This window comes from Dendrobates tinctorius, unplaced genomic scaffold (genome assembly GCF_039654945.1).
Source record: "Dendrobates tinctorius isolate UK_male_01 unplaced genomic scaffold, ASM3965494v1 ptg000136l, whole genome shotgun sequence".
NCBI classification, from domain to species: Eukaryota; Metazoa; Chordata; class Amphibia; order Anura; family Dendrobatidae; genus Dendrobates; species Dendrobates tinctorius.
In genome coordinates this window covers 5018967-5033923 of record NW_027361804.1, presented here as the reverse complement: position 1 = coordinate 5033923, position 14957 = coordinate 5018967, and the positions used below count along the sequence as shown (strand labels likewise).

Below are 14957 nucleotides of genomic sequence, written 5' to 3'. Positions count from 1 at the left end.
GTCACTGTGTACATACATTACTGATCCTGAGTTACATCCTGTATTATACCTCAGAGCTGCACTCACTATTCTGTAGTTTCAGTGCTGATATATCCTTTTTCTATCTTATCCATATATAGAAGGCTTGATAATAAAACCGTTATGGTCACATGCAACTGAATTTAGCAGAGGGCGTCTGTCGGCTTGCTGACTGTTTCCAGTAACAAGCAGGATTGATTCTGTGAGTCTGCATATTACCAGGCTGGTCTTAGTAGATAGATATCTCTAAGCTGCAGACTTTTCCTTGTTATTACTCCCCTTTATGAGGCCCTGGACCCCCTTACCTTACAGGCTGTGCTCTGGGGACATGACAGAGTTTTGTCTGATGCTGCAGGTGAATCTCTGTATTATGTCAATGTTGTGCTGCCACCTGGTGGAGAAAACCTGTCAATACATGGTCAGTATATTTCTGGAGAGTATATAGCTTGTCGCGCTGCCTGTATACATGTCGTGTGCGGTACAATAATATCAATAATTGTCAGGAAATTTAAAGAAGCTGGAAAAAAAACCTTTTATTTGTTGCAAATATCAGAGATTATAGAAATGAGAAAATCTGCTGCGGGCGGGGTCCGCTGATGGTTGGTGGTGGGCGCCGCTGATCGTGAGAAGAGGGCGCCACCGGTCATTAGAGGCTGCCCCCCTCCGGCCTGGAGCGCCCCCCTCAGGGGCCAGGCTGCCATCTAATGAGGGTCTTCTGTGGATCCAGATTGTCCTGTGACAGACGCTTCTGTGGTGAAGACGTGTGACTGTAGCGGCCCCCAGGGGCCCAATGGATCTTGCATAGATAATCGTTCTTTCCCTTGTCCGCGAGTCTGTGGCCGGATCCTGATGTCTCCCACACTTTCCGCAGCCGCTGCTGATGGATCCGGTCACCGCAGGGAAACCAACACGGATGCAATGAATACGGAGATGGACAGCGACAGTCCCGTCCCGCGGCCGCAGTCCTGCGCGTTCTCCTGCGACACAGGAACACAAATGTGACGGCCTCTGTGTTCATGCCTGAAAGGGTTAATGCTGCATATTTCTGGGGTCCAGAGGGCTACTCGTCCCGCCAGGCTCCACCATAGTCCAGGACTCTGCACTGATCATGGAGGGGATGCCGCAGAGACAACTGCACAGCTGTAACCGAAGGATGCACAGTTCTCTCCAGCTTACCTTGGGGTGGAAGGCATGGCAGGAGTGTGGCCATGGCGCGCTTATCTCGGGGTGGCGGGAGTGTGGACACGGCGCGCTTACCTCGGGGTGGCAGGAGTGTGGACACGGCGCGCTTACCTGGGGGGGGGGAGGTGTAACTAGGCAGGACTGAGGCCACGGCGCGCTTACTTCGGGGTGGAAGGTGTAACATGGCAGGACTGAGGCCACGCCGCGCTTACTTCGGGGTGGAAGGTGTAACGTGGCAGGACTGAGGCCATGGCGCCCTTACCTCGGGGTGGAAGGTGTAACTAGGCAGGACTGAGGCCACGGCGTGCTTACCTTGGGGTGGAAGGTGTAACTAGGCAGGAGTGTGGCCACGCCGCGCTTACGTCGGGGTGGAAGGTGTAACTAGGCAGGAGTGTGGCCACGCCGCATTTACCTCGGAGTGGAAGGTGTAACTAGGCACGACTGAGGCCACGGCGCTCTTACCTCAGGGTGGAAGGCGTCACTAGGCAGGAGTGTGGCCACGCCGCGCTTACCTCGGGGTGGAAGGTGTAACTAGGCAGAAGTGTGCCCACGCTGCGCTTACCTCGGGGTGGAAGGCGTCACTAGGGAGGACTGTGGCCACGGCGCGCTTACCTCGGGGTGGAAGGTGTAACTAGGCAGGACTGAGGCCACGGCGCGCTTACCTCGCGGTGGAAGGCGTCTCTAGGGAGAACTGTGGCCACGGCGTGCTTACCTCGGGGGGGGGGAAGGTGTAACTAGGCAGGACTGTGGCCACGGCGCGCTTACCTCGGGGTGGAAGGTGTAACTAGGCAGGACTGAGGCCACGCCGCGCTTACCTCGGGGTGGAAGGTGTAACTAGGCAGGACTGAGGCCACGGCGCGCTTACCTCGGGGTGGAAGGCGTCACTAGGCAGGAGTGTGGCCACGCCGCGCTTTCCTCGGGGTGGAAGGTGTAACTAGGCAGAAGTGTGCCCACGCTGCGCTTACCTCGGGGTGGAAGGCGTCACTAGGGAGAACTGTGACCACTTCGTGCTTACCTCGGGGTGGAAGGCGTCACTAGGGAGGACTGTGGCCACGGCGCGCTTACCTCGGGGTGGAAGGTGTAACTAGGCAGGACTGGCCACGGCGTGCTTACCTCGGGGGGGGGGGGAAGGTGTAACTAGGCAGGACTGTGGCCACGGCGCGCTTTCCTCGGGGTGGAAGGTGTAACTAGGCAGGACTGAGGCCACGCCGCTCTTACCTCGGGGTGGAAGGTGTAACTAGGCAGGAGTGTGGCCACGGCATGCTTACCGCTGGGGGAAGGTGTAACTAGGCAGGACTGTGGCCACGGCGCGCTTACCTCGGGGTGGAAGGTGTAACTAGGCAGGACTGAGGCCACGGCGCGCTTACCTCGGGGTGGAAGGCGTCACTAGGCAGGAGTGTGGCCACGCCGCGCTTACCTAGGGGTGGAAGGCGTCACTAGGGAGGACTGTGGCCACGGCGCACTTACCTCTGGGTAGAAGGTGTAACTAGGCAGGACTGAGGACACGGCGTGGGGGGAAGACGTCACTAGGGAGGACTGTGGCCACGGCGTGCTTACCTCGGGGTGGCAGGAGTGTGGACACGGCGTGCTTACCTCGGGGTGGAAGGCGTCACTAGGCAGGAGTGTGGCCACGGCGTGCTTACCTCTGGGGGGAAGACGTCACTAGGGAGGACTGTGGCCACGGCGTGCTTACCTCGGGGTGGCAGGACTGAGGACACGGCGAGCTTACCTCGGGGTGGAAGGCGTCACTAGGCAGGAGTGTGGCCACGGCGTGCTTACCTCTGGGGGGAAGACGTCACTAGGGAGGACTGTGGCCACGGCGTGCTTACCTCGGGGTGGCAGGAGTGTGGACACTGCGTGCTTACCTCGGGGTGGAAGGCGTCACTAGGCAGGAGTGTGGCCACGGCATGCTTACCTCGGGGTGGCAGGACTGAGGACACGGCGCGCTTACCTCGGGGTGGAAGGCGTCACTAGGCAGGCGTGTGGCCACGGCGTGCTTACCTCGGGGTGGCAGGAGTGTGGACACGGCGTGCTTACCTCGGTGAGGAAGGTGCCACTAGGCAGGACTGAGGCCACGGCGCGCTTACCTCGGGGTGGAAGGCGTGGCAGGAGTGTGGCCGCCGGCGCAGTTTCTGGGACCTCATGCGCTCACACTTCACAGAAGCGTTATGTGCGCTGCGGTTAACGTCAATGACTCGGATTTATATATCACCTGCTGGGAGTTGTAGTTCCACATCTCTTGGTTAAAGAATAATGCAGAATGAATGCAGCCCTAGATAACCTGTGGCACTACACGTCCCAGCAAGCTGCGGCTATAAGATTGTCTATTTCTAATACCGTCAGGATATATTTGACTTCTTTGGCTTGTAGGGAAACGGGGGGAAACCAGGCCACGCTTACGTCGGGGTGGAAGGTGTAACTAGGCAGGAGTGTTGCCACGCCGCGTTTACCTCGGGGTGGAAGGTGTCACTAGGGAGGACTGTGGCCACGGCGCGCTTAGCGCTTACCTCGGGGTGGCAGGAGTGTGGACACGGCACGCTTACCTCGGGGGGGAAGGCGTCACTAGGGAGGACTGTGGCCACGGCGCGCTTACCTCGGGGTGGCAGGAGTGTGGACAGGGCGCGCTTACCTCGGGGTGGAAGGCGTCACTAGGGAGGACTGTGGCCACGGCGCGCTTACCTCGGGGTGGAAGGCGTCACTAGGGAGGACTGTGGCCACGGCGCGCTTACCTCGGGGTGGAAGGCGTCACTAGGGAGGACTGTGGCCACGGCGCGCTTACCTCGGGGGGGAAGGCGTCACTAGGGAGGACTGTGGCCACGGCGCGCTTACCTCGGGGGGGAAGGCGTCACTAGGGAGGACTGTGGCCACGGCGCGCTTACCTCGGGGTGGCAGGAGTGTGGACAGGGCGCGCTTACCTCGGGGTGGAAGGCGTCACTAGGGAGGACTGTGGCCACGGCGCGCTTACCTCGGGGTGGAAGGCGTCACTAGGGAGGACTGTGGCCACGGCGCGCTTACCTCGGGGTGGAAGGCGTCACTAGGGAGGACTGTGGCCACGGCGTGCTTACCTCGGGGGGAAAGGCGTCACTAGGGAGGACTGTGGCCACGGCGCGCTTACCTCGGGGGGGAAGGCGTCACTAGGGAGGACTGTGGCCACGGCGCGCTTACCTCGGGGTGGCAGGAGTGTGGACAGGGCGCGCTTACCTCGGGGGGGGAAGGCGTCACTAGGCAGGACTGAGGCCACGGCGCGCTTACCTCGGGGGGGAAGGCGTCACTAGGGAGGACTGTGGCCACGGCGCGCTTACCTCGGGGTGGAAGGCGTCACTAGGGAGGACTGTGGCCACGGCGCGCTTACCTCGGGGTGGAAGGCGTCACTAGGGAGGACTGTGGCCACGGCGCGCTTACCTCGGGGGGGAAGGCGTCACTAGGGAGGACTGTGGCCACGGCGCGCTTACCTCGGGGGGGAAGGCGTCACTAGGGAGGACTGTGGCCACGGCGCGCTTACCTCGGGGTGGCAGGAGTGTGGACAGGGCGCGCTTACCTCGGGGGGGAAGGCGTCACTAGGCAGGACTGAGGCCACGGCGCGCTTACCTCGGGGTGGAAGGCGTCACTAGGGAGGACTGTGGCCACGGCGCGCTTACCTCGGGGTGGAAGGCGTCACTAGGGAGGACTGTGGCCACGGCGCGCTTACCTCGGGGTGGAAGGCGTCACTAGGGAGGACTGTGGCCACGGCGCGCTTACCTCGGGGGGGAAGGCGTCACTAGGGAGGACTGTGGCCACGGCGCGCTTACCTCGGGGGGGAAGGCGTCACTAGGGAGGACTGTGGCCACGGCGCGCTTACCTCGGGGTGGCAGGAGTGTGGACAGGGCGCGCTTACCTCGGGGTGGAAGGCGTCACTAGGGAGGACTGTGGCCACGGCGCGCTTACCTCGGGGTGGAAGGCGTCACTAGGGAGGACTGTGGCCACGGCGCGCTTACCTCGGGGTGGAAGGCGTCACTAGGGAGGACTGTGGCCACGGCGTGCTTACCTCGGGGGGAAAGGCGTCACTAGGGAGGACTGTGGCCACGGCGCGCTTACCTCGGGGGGGAAGGCGTCACTAGGGAGGACTGTGGCCACGGCGCGCTTACCTCGGGGTGGCAGGAGTGTGGACAGGGCGCGCTTACCTGGGGGGGGGGGAGGTGTAACTAGGCAGGACTGAGGCCACGGCGCGCTTACCTCGGGGTGGAAGGCGTGGCAGGAGTGTGGCCGCCGACGCAGTTTCTGGGACCTCATGCGCTCACACTTCACAGAAGCGTTATGTGCGCTGCGGTTAAGGTCAATGACTCGGATTTATATATCACCTGCTGGGAGTTGTAGTTCCACATCTCTTGGCTAAAGAATAATGCAGAACGAATGCAGCCCTAGATAACCTGTGGCATTACACGTCCCAGCAAGCTGCGGCTATAACATTACGTCTATTTGCAGTACGGTCAGGATATATTTGACTTCTTTGGCTTGTAGGGAAACTGGGGGGAAGACGCTGCAGTCGCAGAGCGCGTCGCTGACCAGGAGGACGAGGTTGCTCTGCGCCACGTGCTGCATGACGAACATCCTGAGGGGAGAAAACAAATAAGGGGGAGGCGAGTGTGAAATCCACCTGCAGTACCACAAATCACCGCCAGATGGCGGTGCAATCAAGCGAAACTCGGTCGCGGCTGCATCAATCAGCTACATGGACGGTTCTACAGATCTACACTCATTCCCAGGATCTCCGCTTGCTGTCAGTGAACGGGAACATTCTTGTTTACATAGATAAAGAGATTTATAGCTTTTCTATTTATTTATTTATTTATTTTAAAGCTGAGGGTTTGTTACAACGTATCAGGCACAAACCCTTCCCAAGACTTCATATCATCCTATTTGGGGGGGGTTCTCACCTTTGGCAATGGCCGCACTCTATGAGCCCGTTGGCCTCTCGGATGGAGGTGTCGTGTATGAAGGCCGGGTACTCGGTGTCGCACGGCTGAAGCATGTCCTGCTTCTTGTGCTTGTGAGCTGGAGACAAAGAGAAAAGAATGTAAACGGACCTGCGACAGAGCTTAGCCCCCAGAAGATGGGGGTGAGGGTGTCTGTAACTGTGAGGACATAAGGGGGCAGGATCCGCAGTCTGATCCGCGGGGGCGGAGGATGTTCCTGCACTGCAGGGGAGGGGCTTTAGAATAAAGGGTGTGGCTATGTTAGGCATGGGCGGCTCTTAATAGGCTGTGATCTATTCCCGTGTAGCAAGTGATTGGCGGACAGGGTGTGATTGACAGGCAAGAGAGGAGGATGGTGGTCCCGTCTTCTCTTACTTACAGGAGTGGAAAAAGGACTTTGCTGGAAGTCACATGATGGATGAGACATCAATGAATGAAAGAGATGAAAGACAATGAGTGAGTCACATAATATGTCACATGATGCACGGTGACCCCGCAGTAACACAGAAAGGTATAAAACCCCTATAGATAAATGACTGCACGTAATATTACAACACTAGGGTGGCGCTATTGCATTAAAGCTTATGGAAAAAGATGGCTGCTCACCAGGTGGCCGACAGTGGTACTGCACCTGATGAGACGGGCGCTCCATGGCCACCTACCTTCTGCTGTGGGATCAGACGACCAGAGAGGACACAGGCTGAACTCCAGGACGAACCTGGAGGAAGAGATGAGGCGCGGGGTCAGGGGAATAAGAGACGAGGCGCGGGGTCAGGGGAGGAAGAGACGAGGCGCGGGGTCAGGGGAGGAAGAGACGAGGCGCGGGGTCAGGGGAGGAAGAGACGAGGCGCGGGGTCAGGGGAGGAAGAGACGAGGCGCGGGTCAGAGGAGGAACAGACGAGGCGCGGGGTCAGGGGAGGAACAGACGAGGCGCGGGATCAGGGGAGGAACAGACGAGGCGCGGGATCAGGGGAGGAAAAGACGAGGCGCGGGGTCAGGGGAATAAGAGACGAGGAACGGGGTCAGAGGAATAAGAGACGAGGCGCGGGGTCAAGGGAGGAACAGACGAGGCGCGGGGTCAGGGGAGGAAGAGACGAGGCGTGGAGTCGGGAATAAGAGACGAGGCGCGGGGTCAGGGAAATTAGATGAGGCGCGGGGTCGGGAAGAAGAGACGAGGCGAGGGTCAGGGGAATAAGAGACGAGGCGCGGGGTCAGGGGAATAAGAGACGAGGCGCGGGGTCAGGGGAATAAGAGATGAGGCGCGGGGTCAGGGGAATAAGAGATGAGGCGCGGGGTCAGGGGAATAAGAGACGAGGCGCGGGGTCAGGGGAATAAGAGATGAGGCGAGGGTCAGAGCAATAAAAGACGAGGCGCGGGGTCAGGGGAGGAAGAGACGAGGCGCGGGATCAGGGGAGGAAGAGACGAGGAGCAGGATCAGCATGAGTAATCTACTGCTCCCTGGTATCAGCCAGCGGCTGAGTCATCGCTGCGTTATATCGCACGTACAGCACACAACCTATATCCAGGGACGGGCCGAGAACAGGACCAGATCACCGACGCACACAGAGTATACAGCCATGGCCGAAAGTGTCGGCACCCTAGAAATTGTGCCAGAAAATGACGTATTTCCCCAGAACATTATCACATCCCTGTGTTTTGTTACACATGATGTTCATTTCCTTTGTGTTTATTGGAATAACACGAAAAAAAAGAGAAATTGGACGTAATTTCCCGCAAAACCCCAGAAATGGTCCGGACAGAATTGTTGGCGCCCTCAGGTTACTATTTGGTCGCCCCCTTTGGAATAAATCGCTGCGATCAGTCGCTCCCTATAACCATCCACAAGCTTCTTCCTCCTCGCAGCCGGGATCTTGGACTCTTCTTACAATCCGCTCCCGGTCTCATATTTCACCTTCTCCCAACAGCGATTGTAAGATCTCTCCACAGGGGATCAGTGGGATTCATGTCCGGACTCATTGCTGCCACTTCAGGACTCTTCATCACTTTGTCTCCATCCATTTCTTGGGGCTTCTTAAAGTATGTTTTGGGGTCTTCATTCTGCTGGAAGACCCATAACCTAGGATGCGAAACCAGCTTTTTGACACTGGACACTACATCGCCACCCAAAATCCTGTGGTAATCATTAGATTTCATGATGCCTTGCACACAGTCGAAGTCCCCAATGCCAGAGGCAGGGAAGCAACCCCAAAAGATCTGTAACCCTCCACCATATCTGCCTGTAGGTATTGTGTTCTTTCCTTTGTAGGCCTCATTCTGTTTTCGGTAATCAGTAGAATTATCTGCTTTATCCAAAAGCTCTATCTTGATCTCATCTGTCCACAAGATGCTGTTCCAGAAGAATTTTGGCTTACGTACATTTTGGCAAACTGCAGTCTAGGTTTTTTCTGCCTCTGTGTCAGCAGCAGGGGTCTCTTACCATAGCGTTTCATTCACATGTGGACGGATAGATCGTGCTGACACTGATGCCCCCTGAGCCGGCAGCACAGCTGGAATTTCTTTAGAACTTGATTGGGGCTTATCCACCATCCGGACTATACTGCGTTACAATCCTTCATCAATTTTTCTCTGCCGTCCATGTCCAGGGGGATTAGCTTCAGGGCCATGGGTTGTAAACTTCTGGATTATGTTGAGCACTGTGGACAAAGGAGCATCAAGATCTCTGGAGATGGACTTGTAACCTCGAGATTAGTGACATTGCTCAGACAGTTCTCTTCTCCTCTTTCTGTTCTCCATGCTTAGTGTGACACACAGACACACAATGCAAAGATTGAGGCAATTTCTCCCATTTTTATCTGGTTTCATGTGAAAATGTCATATTGCCCACACCTGTTACTTGCCACAGGTGAGTGTGAACGAGCATCACATGCTGGAAACAAAGTTGTTTACCCACAATTTTGGAAAGGGTGCCAACACTTTTGGCCATGACACACACAGAGTAATTATATATATATATATATATATATATATATATATATATATATATATATATATATATAATGATGAATACTTACAGGACCAGATTACTGAGCAGCCACTGGGAAGCTGAGATCAGAGCAAACAGCGGCTGAAAGAGAAGATACAGAAGATTGGCTTTATTGTTACACGTGGCATGTGACCACCCTGTGTTACACGTGACCGCCCCGTGTTACATGTGACGTGTAACCACCCCGTGTGTTACATGTGACCGACCCTCCGTGGACCCGGCGTCTTACGCTGAGCAGGCTGCGGCCCCCGCTGTGGTGATGATACGGCATTTTGCACATGGCCTGGTAGTCATACAGCGTCACCCTGAAACAGAGGAGGAACGCAGAGTCAGAAGAGACATGCGGGCTCAGGACGACAGGGAGATGCTGAGAGTGGTAGTGGCGCTTACTCTCTAAAGATGCTCATTTGCAGAAGCTGCGTCATCAACGAACCATCAATCTCCCCGAGGAACTCGCCCGTCTGTGGGGGGAGATACAAGGTGAGCGGAGGCATCGGGGCCAGTAATGGGGGAGATACAGAGTGAGCGGCATCGGGGCCAGTAATGGGGAGGTACAGGGTGAGCGGAGGCATCGTGGCCAGTAATGGAGGAGATACAGGGTGAGCAGCATCAGGGCCAGTAATGGGGGAGATACAGGGTGAGCGGTGGCATTGTGGCCAGTAATGGGGGAGATACAGGGTGAGCGGCATCGGAGCCAGTAATGGGGAGATACAGGGTGAGCGGAGGCATCGGGGCCAGTAATGGAGGAGATACAGGGTGAGCAGAGGTATCGGGGCCAGTAATGGAGGAGATACAGGGTGAGCGGTGGCATTGTGGTCAGTAATGGGGGATACAGGGTGAGCGGGATCGGAGCCAGTAATGGGGAGATACAGGGTGAGCGGAGGCATCGGGGCCAGTAATGGAGGAGATACAGGGTGAGCGGAGGTATCGGGGCCAGTAATGGAGGAGATACAGGGTGAGCAGCATCGGGGCCAGTAATGGGGGAGATACAGGGTGAGCGGCATCGGAGCCAGTAATGGGGAGATACAGGGTGAGCGGTGGCACTGTGGTCAGTAATGGGGGAGATACAGGGTGAGCGGTGGCATTGTGGTCAGTAATGGGGGAGATACAGGGTGAGGGCAGCATAGTGGTCAGTAATGGGAAGAGATACAGGGTGAGCGGAGGCATCATAGCCAGTAATGGAGGAGATACAGGGTGAGCGGAGGCATCGGGGCCAGTAATGGAGGAGATACAGGGTGAGCAGCATCGGGGCCAGTAACGGGGGAGATACAGGGTGAGCGGCATCGGAGCCAGTAATGGGGAGATACAGGGTGAGCGGTGGCACTGTGGTCAGTAATGGGGGAGATACAGGGTGAGCGGTGGCATCATGGCCAGTAATGGGGAAGATACAGGGTGAGGGCAGCATAGTGGTCAGTAATGGGAAGAGATACAGGGTGAGCGGAGGCATCATAGCCAGTAATGGAGGAGATACAGGGTGAGCGGAGGCATCGTGGCCAGTAATGGGGGAGATACAGGGTGAGCGGTGGCATTGTGGCAGTAATGGGGGGATACAGGGTGAGCGGAGGCATCATGGCTAGTAATGGGGGGATACAGGGTGAGCGGCAGCATCGGGTCCAGTAATGGGGGGATACAGGGTCAGCAACATCGGGGCCAGTAATGAGGGAGATACAGGGTGAGCGGCGGCATCGTGGCAAGTAATAGGGGAGATACATGTTGAGGCGCCAGCATCGTGGCTATGAATGGGGGAGATACAGGGTGAGCGGAGGCATCGTGGCCAGTAATGAGGGATACAGGGTGAGCGGAGGGATCGGGGCCAGTAATGGGGGGATACAGGGTGAGGGCAGCATCTTGGCTATGAATGGGGGAGATACAGGGTGAGCAGCATCGTGGCTAGTAATGGGGGAGATACAGGGTGAGCGGAGGCATCGTGGCCAGTAATGGGGGATACAGGGTGAGCGGAGGGATCGGGGCCAGTAATGGGGGGGATACAGGGTGAGCGGCAGCATCGGGACCAGTAATGGGGGAGATACAGGGTGAGCGGCATCGTGGCAAGTAATGGGGGGATACAGGGTGAGCAACCTCGGGGCCAGTAATGGGGGGGATACAGGGTGAGCAACCTCGGGGCCAGTAATGGGGGGGATACAGGGTGAGCAACATCGGGGCCAGTAATGGGGGGATACAGGGTGAGCAACCTCGGGGCCAGTAATGGGGGGGATACAGGGTGAGCAACATCGGGGCCAGTAATGGGGGAGATACAGGGTGAGCGGCATCGTGGCCAGTAATGGGGGGATACAGGGTGAGCGGCAGCTTCGGGGCCAGTAATGGGGGGATACAGGGTGAGCAACATCGGGGCCAGTAATGGGGGAGATACAGGGTGAGCAACATCGGGGCCAGTAATGGGGGACATACAGGGTGAGCAGCATCGTGGCCAGTAATGGGGGAGATACAGGGTGAGCGGCAGCTTCGGGGCCAGTAATGGGGGGATACAGGGTGAGCAACATCGGGGCCAGTAATGGGGGAGATACAGGGTGAGCAACATCGGGGCCAGTAATGGGGGAGATACAGGGTGAGCAGCATCGTGGCCAGTAATGGGGGAGATACAGGGTGAGCAGCATCGTGGCCAGTAATGGGGGAGATACGCCAGTAATGGGGGAGATACAGGGTGAGCAGCATCGTGGCCAGTAATGGGGGAGATACGCCAGTAATGGGGGGATACAGGGTGAGCAACCTCGGGGCCAGTAATGGGGGGGATACAGGGTGAGCAACCTCGGGGCCAGTAATGGGGGGGATACAGGGTGAGCAACATCGGGACCAGTAATGGGGGGATACAGGGTGAGCAACCTCGGGGCCAGTAATGGGGGGGATACAGGGTGAGCAACATCGGGGCCAGTAATGGGGGAGATACAGGGTGAGCGGCATCGTGGCCAGTAATGGGGGGATACAGGGTGAGCGGCAGCTTCGGGGCCAGTAATGGGGGGATACAGGGTGAGCAACATCGGGGCCAGTAATGGGGGAGATACAGGGTGAGCAACATCGGGGCCAGTAATGGGGGAGATACAGGGTGAGCAACATCGGGGCCAGTAATGGGGGAGATACAGGGTGAGCAGCATCGTGGCCAGTAATGGGGGAGATACAGGGTGAGCAGCATCGTGGCCAGTAATGGGGGAGATACGCCAGTAATGGGGGAGATACAGGGTGAGCAGCATCGTGGCCAGTAATGGGGGAGATACGCCAGTAATGGGGGAGATACAGGGTGAGGGCAGCATCGTGGCCAGTAATGGGGGAGATACAGGGTGAGCAGCATCGTGGCCAGTAATGGGGGAGATACAGGGTGAGCGGCAGCATCGTGGCCAGTAATGGGGGAGATACGCCAGTAATGGGGGAGATACAGGGTGAGGGCAGCATCGTGGCCAGTAATGGGGGAGATACAGGGTGAGGGCAGCATCGGGGCCAGAAATGGGGGAGATACAGGGTGAGCGGAGGCATCATGGCCAGTAATGGGGGAGATACAGGGTGAACAACATCGGGGCCAGTAATGGGGGAGATACAGGGTGAGGGCAGCATCGGGGCCAGTAATGGGGGAGATACAGGGTGAGCGGCATCGGAGCCAGTAATGGGGAGATACAGGGTGAGCGGTGGCACTGTGGTCAGTAATGGGGGAGATACAGGGTGAGCGGTGGCACTGTGGTCAGTAATGGGGGAGATACAGGGTGAGCGGTGGCATTGTGGTCAGTAATGGGGGAGATACAGGGTGAGCAGCATCGGGGCCAGTAACGGGGGAGATACAGGGTGAGCGGCATCGGAGCCAGTAATGGGGAGATACAGGGTGAGCGGTGGCACTGTGGTCAGTAATGGGGGAGATACAGGGTGAGCGGCATCGGAGCCAGTAATGGGGAGATACAGGGTGAGCGGTGGCACTGTGGTCAGTAATGGGGGAGATACAGGGTGAGCGGCATCGGAGCCAGTAATGGGGAGATACAGGGTGAGCGGTGGCACTGTGGTCAGTAATGGGGGAGATACAGGGTGAGCGGTGGCATCATGGCCAGTAATGGGGAAGATACAGGGTGAGGGCAGCATAGTGGTCAGTAATGGGAAGAGATACAGGGTGAGCGGAGGCATCATAGCCAGTAATGGAGGAGATACAGGGTGAGCGGAGGCATCGTGGCCAGTAATGGGGGAGATACAGGGTGAGCGGTGGCATTGTGGCAGTAATGGGGGGATACAGGGTGAGCGGAGGCATCATGGCTAGTAATGGGGGGATACAGGGTGAGCGGCAGCATCGGGTCCAGTAATGGGGGGATACAGGGTCAGCAACATCGGGGCCAGTAATGGGGAGATACAGGGTGAGCGGCATCGGAGCCAGTAATGGGGAGATACAGGGTGAGCGGTGGCACTGTGGTCAGTAATGGGGGAGATACAGGGTGAGCGGCATCGGAGCCAGTAATGGGGAGATACAGGGTGAGCGGTGGCACTGTGGTCAGTAATGGGGGAGATACAGGGTGAGCGGCATCGGAGCCAGTAATGGGGAGATACAGGGTGAGCGGTGGCACTGTGGTCAGTAATGGGGGAGATACAGGGTGAGCGGTGGCATCATGGCCAGTAATGGGGAAGATACAGGGTGAGGGCAGCATAGTGGTCAGTAATGGGAAGAGATACAGGGTGAGCGGAGGCATCATAGCCAGTAATGGAGGAGATACAGGGTGAGCGGAGGCATCGTGGCCAGTAATGGGGGAGATACAGGGTGAGCGGTGGCATTGTGGCAGTAATGGGGGGATACAGGGTGAGCGGAGGCATCATGGCTAGTAATGGGGGGATACAGGGTGAGCGGCAGCATCGGGTCCAGTAATGGGGGGATACAGGGTCAGCAACATCGGGGCCAGTAATGAGGGAGATACAGGGTGAGCGGCGGCATCGTGGCAAGTAATAGGGGAGATACATGTTGAGGCGCCAGCATCGTGGCTATGAATGGGGGAGATACAGGGTGAGCGGAGGCATCGTGGCCAGTAATGAGGGATACAGGGTGAGCGGAGGGATCGGGGCCAGTAATGGGGGGATACAGGGTGAGGGCAGCATCTTGGCTATGAATGGGGGAGATACAGGGTGAGCAGCATCGTGGCTAGTAATGGGGGAGATACAGGGTGAGCGGAGGCATCGTGGCCAGTAATGAGGGATACAGGGTGAGCGGAGGGATCGGGGCCAGTAATGGGGGGATACAGGGTGAGGGCAGCATCTTGGCTATGAATGGGGGAGATACAGGGTGAGCAGCATCGTGGCTAGTAATGGGGGAGATACAGGGTGAGCGGAGGCATCGTGGCCAGTAATGAGGGATACAGGGTGAGCGGAGGGATCGGGGCCATTAATGGGGGGGATACAGGGTGAGGGCAGCATCTTGGCTATGAATGGGGGAGATACAGGGTGAGCAGCATCGTGGCTAGTAATGGGGGAGATACAGGGTGAGCGGAGGCATCGTGGCCAGTAATGGGGGATACAGGGTGAGCGGAGGGATCGGGGCCAGTAATGGGGGGGATACAGGGTGAGCGGCAGCATCGGGACCAGTAATGGGGGAGATACAGGGTGAGCGGCATCGTGGCCAGTAATGGGGGGATACAGGGTGAGCAACCTCGGGGCCAGTAATGGGGGAGATACAGGGTGAGCGGAGGCATCGTGGCCAGTAATGGGGGATACAGGGTGAGCAACCTCGGGGCCAGTAATGGGGGGGATACAGGGTGAGCAACATCGGGGCCAGTAATGGGGGAGATACAGGGTGAGCGGCATCGTGGCCAGTAATGGGGGGATACAGG

General features: G+C 57.8%; 1 protein-coding gene across 11 annotated transcripts in view; it reads right to left on the bottom strand.

The window, feature by feature from the left end:
* Positions 1-531: 531 nt before the first annotated feature.
* CACNA2D4 (calcium voltage-gated channel auxiliary subunit alpha2delta 4) overlaps positions 532-14957 on the bottom strand; it is a 235844-nt gene continuing 221418 nt past the window's right edge. For 3 of the 11 annotated variants that reach the window (XM_073544133.1, XM_073544140.1, XM_073544141.1), the window contains 9 exons: positions 9547-9617; positions 9386-9461; positions 9185-9237; positions 6815-6870; positions 6532-6552; positions 6114-6231; positions 5671-5788; positions 5413-5490; positions 532-995 (listed from right to left, as the gene is read on the bottom strand). In XM_073544133.1, the coding sequence (XP_073400234.1) occupies positions 909-995; positions 5413-5490; positions 5671-5788; positions 6114-6231; positions 6532-6552; positions 6815-6870; positions 9185-9237; positions 9386-9461; positions 9547-9617 (678 nt within the window). In that variant the 3' untranslated portion in view covers positions 532-908. Of the gene's footprint in view, positions 1039-1762; positions 4789-5252; positions 5361-5412; positions 5491-5670; positions 5789-6113; positions 6232-6531; positions 6553-6814; positions 6871-9184; positions 9238-9385; positions 9462-9546; positions 9618-14957 lie in introns of those variants that run through there. The other 8 variants (XR_012220073.1, XR_012220074.1, XR_012220072.1 and 5 more) reach the window with 8 other exon arrangements.